This window comes from Crotalus tigris, unplaced genomic scaffold (assembly GCF_016545835.1).
Source record: "Crotalus tigris isolate CLP2741 ecotype Arizona unplaced genomic scaffold, ASM1654583v1 scf7180000018537.1059022, whole genome shotgun sequence".
In the NCBI taxonomy this organism is placed as follows: domain Eukaryota; kingdom Metazoa; phylum Chordata; class Lepidosauria; order Squamata; family Viperidae; genus Crotalus; species Crotalus tigris.
Window position 1 is genome coordinate 402,159 of NW_024097062.1, and position 12,892 is coordinate 415,050.

General features: G+C 37.4%; 1 protein-coding gene across 2 annotated transcripts in view; it reads left to right on the forward strand.

Moving 5' to 3' along the window:
* The window catches only part of LOC120312751 (inter-alpha-trypsin inhibitor heavy chain H3-like), a 34,075-nt gene that overhangs the window by 13,324 nt on the left and 7,859 nt on the right, over positions 1–12,892 (forward strand). For both annotated transcript variants that reach the window (XM_039353884.1, XM_039353885.1), the window contains exons 10-17: positions 1,726–1,851; positions 2,753–2,934; positions 3,630–3,815; positions 4,496–4,635; positions 7,554–7,708; positions 9,002–9,007; positions 9,842–9,853; positions 11,005–11,070. In XM_039353884.1, coding sequence (XP_039209818.1) covers positions 1,726–1,851; positions 2,753–2,934; positions 3,630–3,815; positions 4,496–4,635; positions 7,554–7,708; positions 9,002–9,007; positions 9,842–9,853; positions 11,005–11,070 — 873 coding nt within the window. The remainder of the gene's footprint in view (positions 1–1,725; positions 1,852–2,752; positions 2,935–3,629; positions 3,816–4,495; positions 4,636–7,553; positions 7,709–9,001; positions 9,008–9,841; positions 9,854–11,004; positions 11,071–12,892) is intronic.

The window sequence follows — 12,892 nt, forward strand, 5'->3', positions numbered from 1 at the left end:
ATAAACTTCACCTATCTTTCATTATTTACTTATTTTTATGCATCTATATCCTGAGTGTCATTAAAAAAAGATGGCTGATAACAATAACATCCCCCCTCTTTATTATGAATAATCCAATAAATATCATCTAAAACAGTGTTTCTCAACCTTAACAATTTTAAGAGGTAGGGACTTCAACTCCCAGAGTTCCCTACCCAGCATCTTAAAATTGCTAAGGTTAGAATCAGTAACCTAAAAACCTGATGAGATTCTCTGTGGGGAGAATTGCAAGGGCTTCAAAAACTGCACGTCCCCATTCCCTGAGATAAGGACATAAAATGAACAAATGAAGGAGACACAAACAGTGCTGAATATTTTGTTAGTGAATCAGGATCACCTGTAATTTTATCACAGACAGTCTGCATGGCAAAAGATTTTGCCTCATAATGGATGTTGAAGGTATCTATAAGCCACCTGGTGACATCCATAGTGTCAGGCCATAAGCTCTCTCCCTTTTAGTTTTCTGTGTCAAATATATGTATATATATATAAAGGGGGGGGGTTGTTTCAACACTGCATTGCTGATTTTGTTGCATTGATTCTCCTTGTCCACCCCTCTCCCAATTCCCTGGTCTATTAGTCTCATTCATTTCCAATTTGTCCTGACATAAATGCATATATCTTTGATGTGTTTCTCTGTGCAAATGTATATCAGTGTCTTATATGAAATCAGACTATTGCTCAGTGGTGGGATTCAGCCAGTTCGCACCACTTCGGCAGAACTGGTAGCTAATTTTTTGTTGCCCAGGCCCAGAATGGACTTCCAGAAGTGGCATCCACACAGAGAACCAGTTGTTCACATAATTGAATCCCACCATTGCTATTGCCCGTTGGAGCAGAGTATAGGTTTGACTAGTTAAGCTAATAGCTCTCCAGGATTTCACGGATATCTTTTGAAGTACTACAGTCTGAGATTTTAGCCAAAGATTAAATATAAGAGATCAAGCATATGCTCTACTGCAGGATTTTGTAAGATGTAATACTGCATGAGCTCAACCATAGATTTGACTTACTCTCATTCCTTAGATATAATAGCTTGAAAGAAAGAAAGACAATTTTAAAGAATAGACATGGCATACAGAAAAAGGAAAAACAAATTGTATCATGGAAGCCCCATTGTTGGTTGAATGTTACAATATTCTCTTTCATTATATAAACATGTCAATACAAGTGCAAGTGTGTGGAGCTATAGTATTACAGAATATAGAATAATACAGTTGGAAGGGACCTTGGAGATCTTCTAGTTCAAGCAGAAAATCCTATACCAGTGTTTCTCAACCTTGACAATTTTAAGGCATGTGGACTTCAACTCCCAGAATTCCACAGCCAGCAATGCTGGCTGTGGAATTCCGGGAGTTGAAGTCCACATGCCTTAAAATTGTCAAGGTTGAGAAACACTGTCCTATACCATTCCAGATGAATGGCTGTCCAATCGATTCTTAAAAATCTCCAGTGATGAAGTACCCACAACTTTTGGAGGCAAGCTGTTCTCCTGATTAATTGTTCTCACTGTCAGAAAATTTCTCCTTAGTTCTAGGTTGGATGTCTCCTTGATAAGTTCCTTGATAAGTTTCTGTCCATTGCTTCTTGTCCTGCATTCAGGTGCTTTGGAGAATAGGTTGACCTCCCTCTTCTCTGTGACAATCTTTGAGGTATCTATTTTCAATATGTATACTTTTATTCCAGGGACAAATATTAATGCTGGTTTAATGACTGGTATTGAACTGCTGAATGAAGCTCACAAAAATGGTTCTTTGCCTGAAAGAAGTGCTTCCTTAATTATTATGTTAACAGATGGCAGACCAAATATAGGTAATTTTCTTGACTGGCAAACTTGGCATAATATTCTGGAACTAGCTTTGGGTTTCATATTTTAGTCTTACATAAATTAATCTCTATATTTGACATATACATTTAACACTAATCATTGTTTATAAAAACATTGATTAAATCATGTATTTAACAATGGTTTATGCAGAGGTAAACATAGTATGCAATTATTTAGGAAATTTGAAGAGAATTTCACCTTAATGAAAAATAAACCATTTGACCATGCTTAGAGTCCTTTCATTCTTCTGGCTTCAATGAGAGGGAACAAGTAATAAATTCTTCAGTAAACCATCATTTCTCATTTTATCAAACCCAGAAAGCTATAGCTAATGCATAGCTAACACTGTGCTAAGCTATAGTTTACTAAACTCCCAGTTATTAAATATATCACAGTTGGCCATATTTACAAAACGAAGACCAAATTATTTTATAGATTAATTTGATGTGCAGCACCAGCCAAGCTAATGAACAAACTATGCTATAATGTCAACTTTAAACCATACTTGTTCATTGTAGCTTCTCCATTGAACAGATCATTGCACAAAAAAGACACAGAACTGGTTCCTGTTGGTTCATGTGTTCATATAAAGGGAAAAACAAAAAGGGGTTGGGTGTGACAAAAAAATAATTCAGTTCTCAACCTAAGCAAAATACAGTGTGCTGCTTTGTTTATATGAACCACAATTATATCTCAACTGAATAATAGAAAGAGTCGAACAGGAAACTGCTGTCCTGAGTGACAATTCTGATTTCAAAAGCAAGCCATGCTCCAAATTCATACTAAGCTGAGTTTTTATTACTTGGGGAAGTATAAATCAAACAGGAAAAACAAAAATGTATTTTTTAAAAAAAATATGTTAAATATTTGTGTGTTGTCCTGTAGGAGAAGTAAACACAGACATAATTTTAGAAAATGTCAGAAATGCAATTCAAGGAAAATATCCTCTATATAATCTTGGGTTTGGCTATGATGTGGACTATGCATCTTTAGAAAAGATGGCATCAGAGAACAATGGCTTGGCTCGGCGTATCTACGAAGATTCCGATTCTGCTCTGCAGCTGCAGGTTTAAATGATTCAACATTTGTACAAAACAATAGATAGAAATAGCCATGATATAATTGTTCTACTTTTAAGTCTATAAAAAAAATTAAGTCCAGCAGTAACATCCTTTTCTATATGATCATGGCTTGGGAGATCATATCAGGCCAGTCAGAGAGGTCCCACAATGACTTCTCCAGTGCAATAGCAGAAATATTGAAGGAAGGGAGCTGTCCTTTAGCCTTAGATTGCAGTGCCCCAAGGCATGTTATGTTGGCTTGTTTTGGTAGCTGAACAAGTCTTATCTACTTCCCTGGGAGCCAGTGACTTGTGCCTTAACCGCCACTTCCACAGGGTTGTGACAGTGCAAAGATACCTTTTGGATTTATTTATTTATATCCCATGTTTTTTTTATAAACAACTCAAGGCAGCGAACCTCCTCCTATTTTCCCCACAACAACCAACCTGTGAGATGGATTGAGCTGAGAGAGAGAGAGGGGTGATTGGCCCAAAGTCTTAGGCTTTCATGCCTAAGACAGGACTAGAACTCACAGTCTCCTGGTTTCCAGGCCAGCATTTTTACCCCCATTGTTAGTAAACAATGGAATTTAATAGGGCATCAATTTCCCCGACAAACTGTCAAGCTGAACTTTTACTGATGTTTGAATCAATATGTTTCTATATTTGCTTTTTTAAAAATTCTGTTCGATTTGCCTTTAGGGCTTTTATGATGAAGTGGCCAATCCTTTACTTACTGAAGTGGAGTTACAGTACCCTGAAAATGCCATCTCTGATCTGACTCAAAGTCATTTTAAACACTATTATGACGGTTCTGAAATTGTTGTGGCTGGACGCATCATAGATGATGTTCTCAACAGTATTACTGCAGATGTGAAAGCTCATGGGGTAAATACAAGATTGGATTCTTGTCCACTCATGGGGGGGGGGGACAGCAGCCCATCTGTAATATGGTGATTCCCTATTTGAAAGGGTCATATAAATGGGAACTTGTCATTCAAAGCAGAACAACTCATCTGTTCAAACATAGACCAAGGAGTTATTTCAATACTTTCCATATTTGGCATTCAGTAAGCAGAAAGTGTACAGTATGTGTGCCAGAATCTGTTTGTATGTGTCTACATAGGAGACTTAAATGAACATTCTGCTTCTGGATCTTCCAGAGTCCTAAAAGGGTAAGAAAATTGGGGTGTTCAGCCACATAGCCACATTTATGGCCAGTTTCATGGTTCCACAATCCACAGCCACTTTTTACAATGGTTTTGCCCATCCATGGCAAAACTACACCCAAAGAGTAGTATTGGTTCACTTACCGGCCATGGCATTTGCTTAACAACTATAGATTTGCTTAATGACCATTGTAAAAAAGTTTGTAAAATCAGGTTGGTCTAACCCACTTTAGACATGTAAATGTGAAGAGCAGACTCTTTTACTGTCATATGTCAAAGACTACCTATAGATGTTGCCCCAGCTATATAGTAAACTATTACTATAAATCTAATCAATCTGAATTGCTGTCATACAAATGAATCAGTAAGAAAAGCTTTTCTTTTAAAAATTTCTAACAGGCTGAAGATGATCTAACTTTCTCTGAACAATCAGATATTAATGAGACAGCCAAAGCTTTTGAAGAGCAGAAGTACATATTTGGGGATCACACTGAGAGACTTTGGGCTTACTTAACCATTCAACAACATTTGGAAAAACGGTAATGAAGAATATTTATTTATTTATTTATTTATTTATTTTTAAAATTTATAAGCCGCCCCACTCCTGAAGGACTCTGGGCGGCTAACAATAAAAACACATAAAACATAACAAAACAAACAGTACAAGAACAGTCATCCAGGGGTCAGATTTTATAAACCCCAGGCCTGCCGGAAAAGCCAGGTCTTAAGCAACTTATGGAAAACCAACTGGGTGGGAGCAGTCCTAATCTCCGGGGGGAGCTGGTTCCAAGACGTGGGCGCCATCACAGAGAAAGCCCTCCTCCACGGCCCCGCCAAATGGCACTGCTTGGCCGACGGGACCTGAAGGAGGCCCAGCCTGTGGGATCTAACCGGACGAAGGGAACTATGAGGTAGTAGGCGGTCTCTCAAATAGCCTGGCCCTGAGCCATATAGGACTTTAAAGGCAATAACCAACACCTTGAATTGGACCCGGAGACCAATAGGCAACCAGTGCAGCTCACGGAGGATAGATGTAATGTGGGTGTATCAAGGAGCACCCACTATCACTCGCGCGGCTGCATTCTGGACCAACTGTAGTCTCCGAATACTTTTCAAGGGTAGCCCCATGTAGAGCGCGTTGCAGTAGTCCAGATGTGAGGTGACAAGGACATGAGTGACTGTAAGGAGAGCCTCCCGGTCCAGGTAGGGTCGCAACTGGTGCAACAGACGAACTTGTGCAAAGGTCCTCCCAGCCACAGCCGTCAAATGATGTTCCAAATTCAGCTGTGGATCAAGGAGGACACCCATATTTTCCTCATCATACTCTAGTTTAGAAATTTTATAACCTCTATTCAATCCAATGAATTAACAATCCTAAATAGAATAGAATAGAATAGAATAGAATAGAATAGAATAGAATAGAATAGAATAGAATAGAATAGAATAGAATAACAGAGTTGGAAGGGACTTGGAGATCTTCTAGTCCAACCCCCTGCTCAGGCGGGAGAACCTATACCATTTCAGACAAATGGTTGTCTGGTTTCTTCTTTAAAACTTCCAGTGTTGGAGCATTCACAACTTCTGGAGGCAGGTTGTTCCACTGATTAATTGTTCTAACTATCAGGAAATTTCTCCTTAGTTCTAGTTTGCTTCCTTCCTTGATTAGTTTCCATCCATTGCTTCTTGTCCTGCCTTCAGATGCTTTGGAAAATAGCTTAATTCCCTCTTCTTTATGGCAGCCCCTGAGATATTGGAACACTGCTATCATGTCACCCCTCATCCTTCTCTTCATTAAACTAGACATACCCAATTCCAGAAACCTTTCTTTATATGGTTTAGCCTCCAGTCCCCCGATCATCTTTGTTGTACTTCTCTGCACTGTTTCTAGAGTCTCAACATCTTTTTTACATCATGGTGACCAAAACTGAATGCAGTATTCCAAGTGTGGCCACATGATCTTGATTCTATCACTCTGTTAATGCAGCCTAGAACTGTGTTGGCTTTTTTGGCAGCTGCAGCACACTGCTGGCTCATATTTAAGTGATTGTCCACTAGGATTCCAAAATCCCTCTCACAGTTACTATTGAGCCAGGTACCATCTATACCTGTGCATTTCTTTTTTTCTTGCCTAAAGTAGAATCTTACTTTTTTCACCATTGAATTTCATTTTGTTAGATAGCGCCCAATATTCAAGTCTGTCAAGATCCTCCTGTATCTTAAGCCTATCTTTTGGAGTGTTGGCTATTTCTGCCAGCTTGGTGTCAAATGTAAATTTGATGAGTTCCCCATCTATCCCCTCATCCAAATCATTGACGAAGATGTTGAAGAGTACTGGGCCTAAAACAGAGCCTTGGGGTGCCCCACTTCATACTTCCCTCCTTGTAGATGTGATTTCATTGAGGACTACACATTGAATTTGATTGGTCAGCCAGTTATGAAATCCATCTGGTGATGTTGCTGTCTAATTGCCTGGGGATAAGCCCCATTGCATACAGTGTGTTTGCCCCTGTCATATTGATTTGTGAATTTCTAAACCACATATTAAAAACAATCTGAGAATGAAACATTTAAAAACAGTAATTTATGAACAAACTTAAAATGATCAGGGATGTAACTAAATAAACCAGTGGTTCTCAACCTTTCTAATGCCGCGACCCTATAATACAGTTCCCCATGTTGTGGTGGCCCCCAACCACTTATAGTTCACCGGGTGCCAGGGGCGTGGCCAAAGATAAGGGGGAAAAATGGCAGACAGCTTTGTTTGGCGACCCCCGTGAAATGGTCGTTCGACCCCAAATGGGGTCCCGACCCACAGGTTGAGAACCACTGAAATAAACTCTTTGTAAAACCCCTTGAAAAGCACAAAACAGCTCAATATGTAGGAGAGTTATAATTATAGCAGTATAAATAATGCAATACTTACCCTATTTTCATTTGTTCTAAAATTTTATTAAAGTATTTGTTTGCTCGATTTAGAAGGCTGCTTGAGTCCACAATGACTCTAGGTGGACTGCATAATTAAAAGACAACAGAACACAATTAAAAAGAGAGAATAAAAAGAATGCCTTTCATGTCAGTGAATTTTATACAACAACCTTTTAAATGTTGGTGAATCAAGCTGTGAAAGTTATTGTACAATTAACTAAAACATCAGGGGCAGGTGCCTTCCAGTAAAGAAATATTGCAGCTTTAACAGTATGGCATTGGCTTCTTATCTTCAATTTCAGATTCTACAAAATGTTCACAAAAGACATGCTCAGGATACAACAGAAACAGCCATTCTAATTAACTATCAAAGTATTACTGCATTTGAATATAGAGCTTTAGTTACTATTATAGATATATTTTTGTGTATGCATTGCATCCTTTAAAAAAAAAAACAAAGAAGTCCTCTATGCCACTGGCTGTAAAAACATCTAGTCATAAGTAATATATTAGGTGTTGTTCTGTCATCTAGGAATTCAGCAAAGGGAGACGAAAAGACTAATCTTACTGCCAAAGTCCTGGAGATGTCCCTGAAATATAAGTTTGTGACCCCTCTGACATCCATGGTGGTTACAAAGCCAGAAGACAATATTGATAAAGCCGTACTTGCTGACAAGCCACTAGAAGGTACACATACTTATTAACTTTTATAGTGTTACAAATAAAAGGCATAAGGAATGTTGTCACACATATGAAATAGCTGTGCTTACATGTGGAGATAGCCACATAAGCCTGGAAAAGAATGACACTGTTTTAATGATTCAGACAGCAATGTTTTTATGGGCTGCTATATATTTTGAATTATCTTTTGAAAGATTTGCTCAAACTTACAATGTAGTCCAGGGGTAGTCAACCTTGGCTCTTTTATGACTCGTGGACTTCAATTCCCAGAATTCCTGAGCCACAAGTCATAAAAGAGCCAAGGTTGACTACCCCTGATGTAGTCTATATTTGGTTTTATAGCCCCATCTGGGCTATAGGAATCTGAATAGCCATACGATGACAATAGAGAGCTAGTTTTCTATATCTCTGCCATCTAGTTGTTATTTGTTTTTTGCAGCCTAGACCAAGAAAATCTACAAACCTACATATCCAGCAGGCTCCCTTTTGGAATAGGGATAATTAGGCGAAGCACAGAAAAGAAGCAAGAAATAGGAAACAAGGAAATTAAGACATGGTGTAAGGAAAAACAAAGCAAATATTGCTGTGTCTAGTTCACCTCAATACCATGTACTATAGCTTCCTATACTCTGATTCTAGTAACTAGTCTCACTTTAGGCATGAAAGCCAGCAATTTAACTTTGGGCCAGTCACTCTCAATCTCTCAGCCCAACCCACCTCACAGTTGCTGTTGTGAAGAAAACAGGAGGAAGGAGTATTGCCATTTTGTGGTAGAAAAAAAATAAAAATACTAATTCCATACATCACTTCACATTGTCTTTTGTTCTTTTACATCTTACCCTGCGTTTTTGACAAAATCATCTCTTTCCATCATGACATTCTTACGCTTCCCTTTCTTCTTAACCCATTCATTCCAACTTCAGACATTTGTTTGATTATTTGATCTGCAGTCATTTTTACTACATAACCAGTCCACTACAAACCAGTGGGGTTTGCTCTCTGTTTATACCAATGGCTTACCCTGTCAGTGTTGGTGGGAGTGTTGTTTGTTCTTGGTAGTTCCCTGTTCATCCTTTGATAATTTATTGTAGCTCCTTGATTTTCCTTTGTTCCCCACTCCAAGCACCAAGAATTCCAGAGGGACAAGTGTGTATTTCACAATCCTATCAAGATTTCATAAAACTTTATAGGATTGTAAATCATAAATGTTCTTGCTGAGCATTTTTGTTTATCAAAGCAGTATTTTATTAATAATGTCATTTTTTTGTTTTGCATCTTTCTTATACATTATTGGAGCAGCTGAGGGTAAGTTTGACTTTTATTTAAATTTTTAACTTTAATTTTTTAAAAAAATAATTAAGGAAAATAACTAAGTGGTACTTGGGGTTCATTGCTGCCAATGGCATAGACCTCAGGGTTCCTCTTTTGTATGTCAAAGCTGATCATGTGAATGGACAAATATTTGGTTTGGATGATGGATATTTGTAGGAATTGACTGCATTTATTCGAATGACAAAAGTAGCATTGGGGCAGTGTGTCACAAAGTCTACACTTTCATATATCTATGGGACATTCGAACACATATAACAAATAATATATTTTACATTATCTATCTATCTATCTATCTATCTATCTATCTATCTATCTATCTATCTATCTATCTATCTATAGATATGTATATAGTGTAATTTTACAATAATATTTTGTATTGATTATATTAGTGTATTTATTAGTAAACCAGTGATTTTTGATATCTGACATATAAGTATTTCTTCCCTTTTTTTCTCTTTGTCTGGGGTCATTTCTCTCCCCCCCCTACTTTTCCCCATTTTTCTTTTGGTTTCTACTTTTTTTCTTTAAATGTAAAAATTGTTTTGTTAGTTGTGCACATTAAATATGTAAAATTAAAATAAAAAATCTTGCTCTCTTTCTCTATAGTATAGTTAGAATGTATTGGAAAAAGTAATTGAGGGAAGTGATTTGCATGCTGGATCTGGCAGATTTTCTGGATATTTTGATCCTTCAGGAATTCATCTGTAGAAATTCCTAATAATAAAATAATACTTAAGAAAAGGGGGGGATTTGGGGTTCTTTTCCTGATTCACATTAAAGTAATTCTTTGTGTTCTTTCATTTGCAGATATTCAACAACGTAAGTGGCAATTCTATATTTTTGAACTATCTCACTTCATTAAAAAGTAACTGGATAGAATTGTTTCTGTGACATTTCTTCTGTACTGATTGAAAATACTGCTAACTGTAATATTAAAAAAATACAGACATACATTATTTTTCTAGTTTCAGTTTGCATAATAATCAGTCTAGTTGTTAAACTGAAAATTTTATTCCTTTTTTCAGTTTGCAATAAAAACGGAGCTTTGCTGTTATACACACTCTGAAATAGCCAATGATAAATGGCATGCAAAGAAATGTTGTAAATAAATGAATAGACATAACCACTTATAGTCTCCAAGAGATTTAGTCTCTGTCAGTTTGTCTTTTGATAACAAGCGTTTTAAAGCTATTTAGTGCCATGACCATCTATGGAATGCCCTTTTACTCAGGCTTCTGTTCAGTCATAAATCTGAGTTGTTATTGTGGTCAGTGTAGCTATCTCTGAAGAGGGTTCCTTTCCATTGGGGAAATCTTATAAAAGAACATAACTAAATCTGCATTGATATACTTCAGGAATATCTTCAAACGGTTGAAATAGGCTGCCTTAATAAAAGCAACTCACTGAAAAACAATGCCATTTTTTTTTGTGAGGGAAATGTTGGTATATGGACTGTCCACGCTCATGACTTCCTGCAGAATATTCTCTTGGAGATGATCAATTAATTTTCATTTCAAAACTGAAATGAAGTGGGTGGTCTTTCATAAATACTTAAATATATAGGCAGCACAGAATTGAACTAATAGGAATGCCCATAATGACCCATTATAATTTTTGACCAGTTAATTAAAAATCCTTGACAGAAATTCCTTAAGCATATCAGTACAGATGTATTGTGTCCTTCTTGTATGACTTTTCTTTATTAGTTGATTGCAATTTCTCAAATCTAAGTTATTTTATTCATACTGTTTTTCCCCTTTCTTTTATTTACTTGAAATGGCAGACATTTTACAAATAAAAAACAGACACATGAAAGTGTAATATAATCTTGAAAATTCACTGAAACTGTGAGGTTAAAATCAGGATGAAAATGGAGATAAAAATTAAATACTCCTAAAGTTGGTAAAACAAATACAGCTATCCTAATTTCAGTTGTGTAACTCCTTTTCCTTTTTTCCCCCCCTATGCAGCAGCACCAGCAGTGTCTGCTTATCCATTGTATAACCCACAAAGTCAAAGTCACGTGTATACAAGCGGTAAGTTTTGTTTTGATGCATTTTTTTGTAAACGGAAAGAAGGAGATGAAAGATGTTCCTTAGCTTCAAAAGCTTAATATCGAAAGTCTGCTGGTGGGCATTTAATACTGTAATTATTTTACCATAAAACACATTAGTACTATACATGGGTCACATCTAATTTGGAGGTTTAGGACTATGCTAAAAGAATAGTGTTCAGACCCCTTTTTTATAGGTTATATCCTTTTTTGCTTTCTAGTTTTTTCTAACCATAGCTCTCTAACCACGAAACCTGGCAAATAATAATTTAGTTAGCATTGCTGACAATTCTTCCTTGCTAAACTATTTACAGGTAGTGCTCGGTTAGCAATGGCAACTGGGATTGGAATTTCCATTACTAAGTGATGCAATTGTAAAGTGCAACATCATGTGATTGCATTGCTTAGCAACCCCAGCAACCCCCACTGCCATCATTAAGCAAGGACCACAAGTCCTCAAGCGAGTTCCTGGTGACTTGCAAATAGACCCACAGGTAGGTAAGATACAGTGCATAGCACAAGCATAGTAGTCCAGGAATGGCAGCTGCCAGGCTGAGGAAGGTGTGAGCCATTTATTAGAGTGGCTGGCAGCCTTTCCTGTCAGTTTCCTCATTGACTTTGCTTGTGGGAAGCCAGCAGAGAAGATTGCAAAAGGCAAACATATGACCATGGGATGCTGCAACCCTTGAAAGTGTGAACCAGTTGTCAAGTGCCCAGATCACAGTCACATGACTGATGGAGTGCTGTGATGACTGAAACTTCAAAGATCAGTAGTATGTAAGTCTTCTTTTTCAGTGCCATTGCAATTTTGAACAGTCAATGAATGGTTGATAATGAAGAAGTATCTCTATAGTTATGTCATCATCTCATTCCAAAAGTTAATCAACTGTTTCAACAATTAAAGCAAACACTGGTTAGAAAAATTTAGGATATGGATAAGAGAATTTCTGTAAAAAAGGGGATTACTAGATGAACTGCAAACTTTATGTGAAAATATTTTTAACAAATATTTGCAGTGTACTCATGTCCGAAGCCCCGAGGTGTTTCTGGGTTGAAAAGATTAGTTGGTAGCATCACCGTTTCCTGGGGGATGCCCAGTTGGGGGCTCCTTTCATGTCCCTGACAGGAACTGGAGTGAAGGATGGGAGCTCATCCTGCCTCACAGCAGCATTGGGTTTTGAACATGGGCTTGCTAACCTCCAAGCCAGCATCCTAACCACTGTGCTACCTTCAACACATATTGAGTGGCACACTAAAAGTATTATCATAGTGAAAGTATTATCATAGTATATGAACCAAATTCATGAGAGATATAATTTAGTCAGAAAATTTCATTAAAATTGCTTCAGAATTAAACCTCAAAGTGAAATCTTAACAAATAGTGATGTCAATTTATAATGTAATCTGTTTAGCATTAGAGTCTCATGTGAATGTAATTCAATTAAAAGCAACATAGCCATTGTGTATTGTATATCATGGCTTATAACAGTAAGATGTACTTAGCTATCTGGGACTTATACAATAAGTAGTGGTTAAAACAAACTACAACTGACTACAACCCCGACCAAACATCTGAGTTCAGACTGCTGTAGGCTGGCTTGGTCACTCAACAGCAAGACACTGGTGAAAACGGGCACAGTAGTGCCTACATTTTCTACGTTGCTTGAGAAAATTACATCTTCCTTCACCTATCCTTACCACTTTCTAAAGAGGGAGAATTGAAAGCATCCTGTCATATTGCATTACTGTCTGGTTTGGAAGCATCACTGCTTCAGACAGGAAGGCGATGCAGAGAGTGGTGAGAA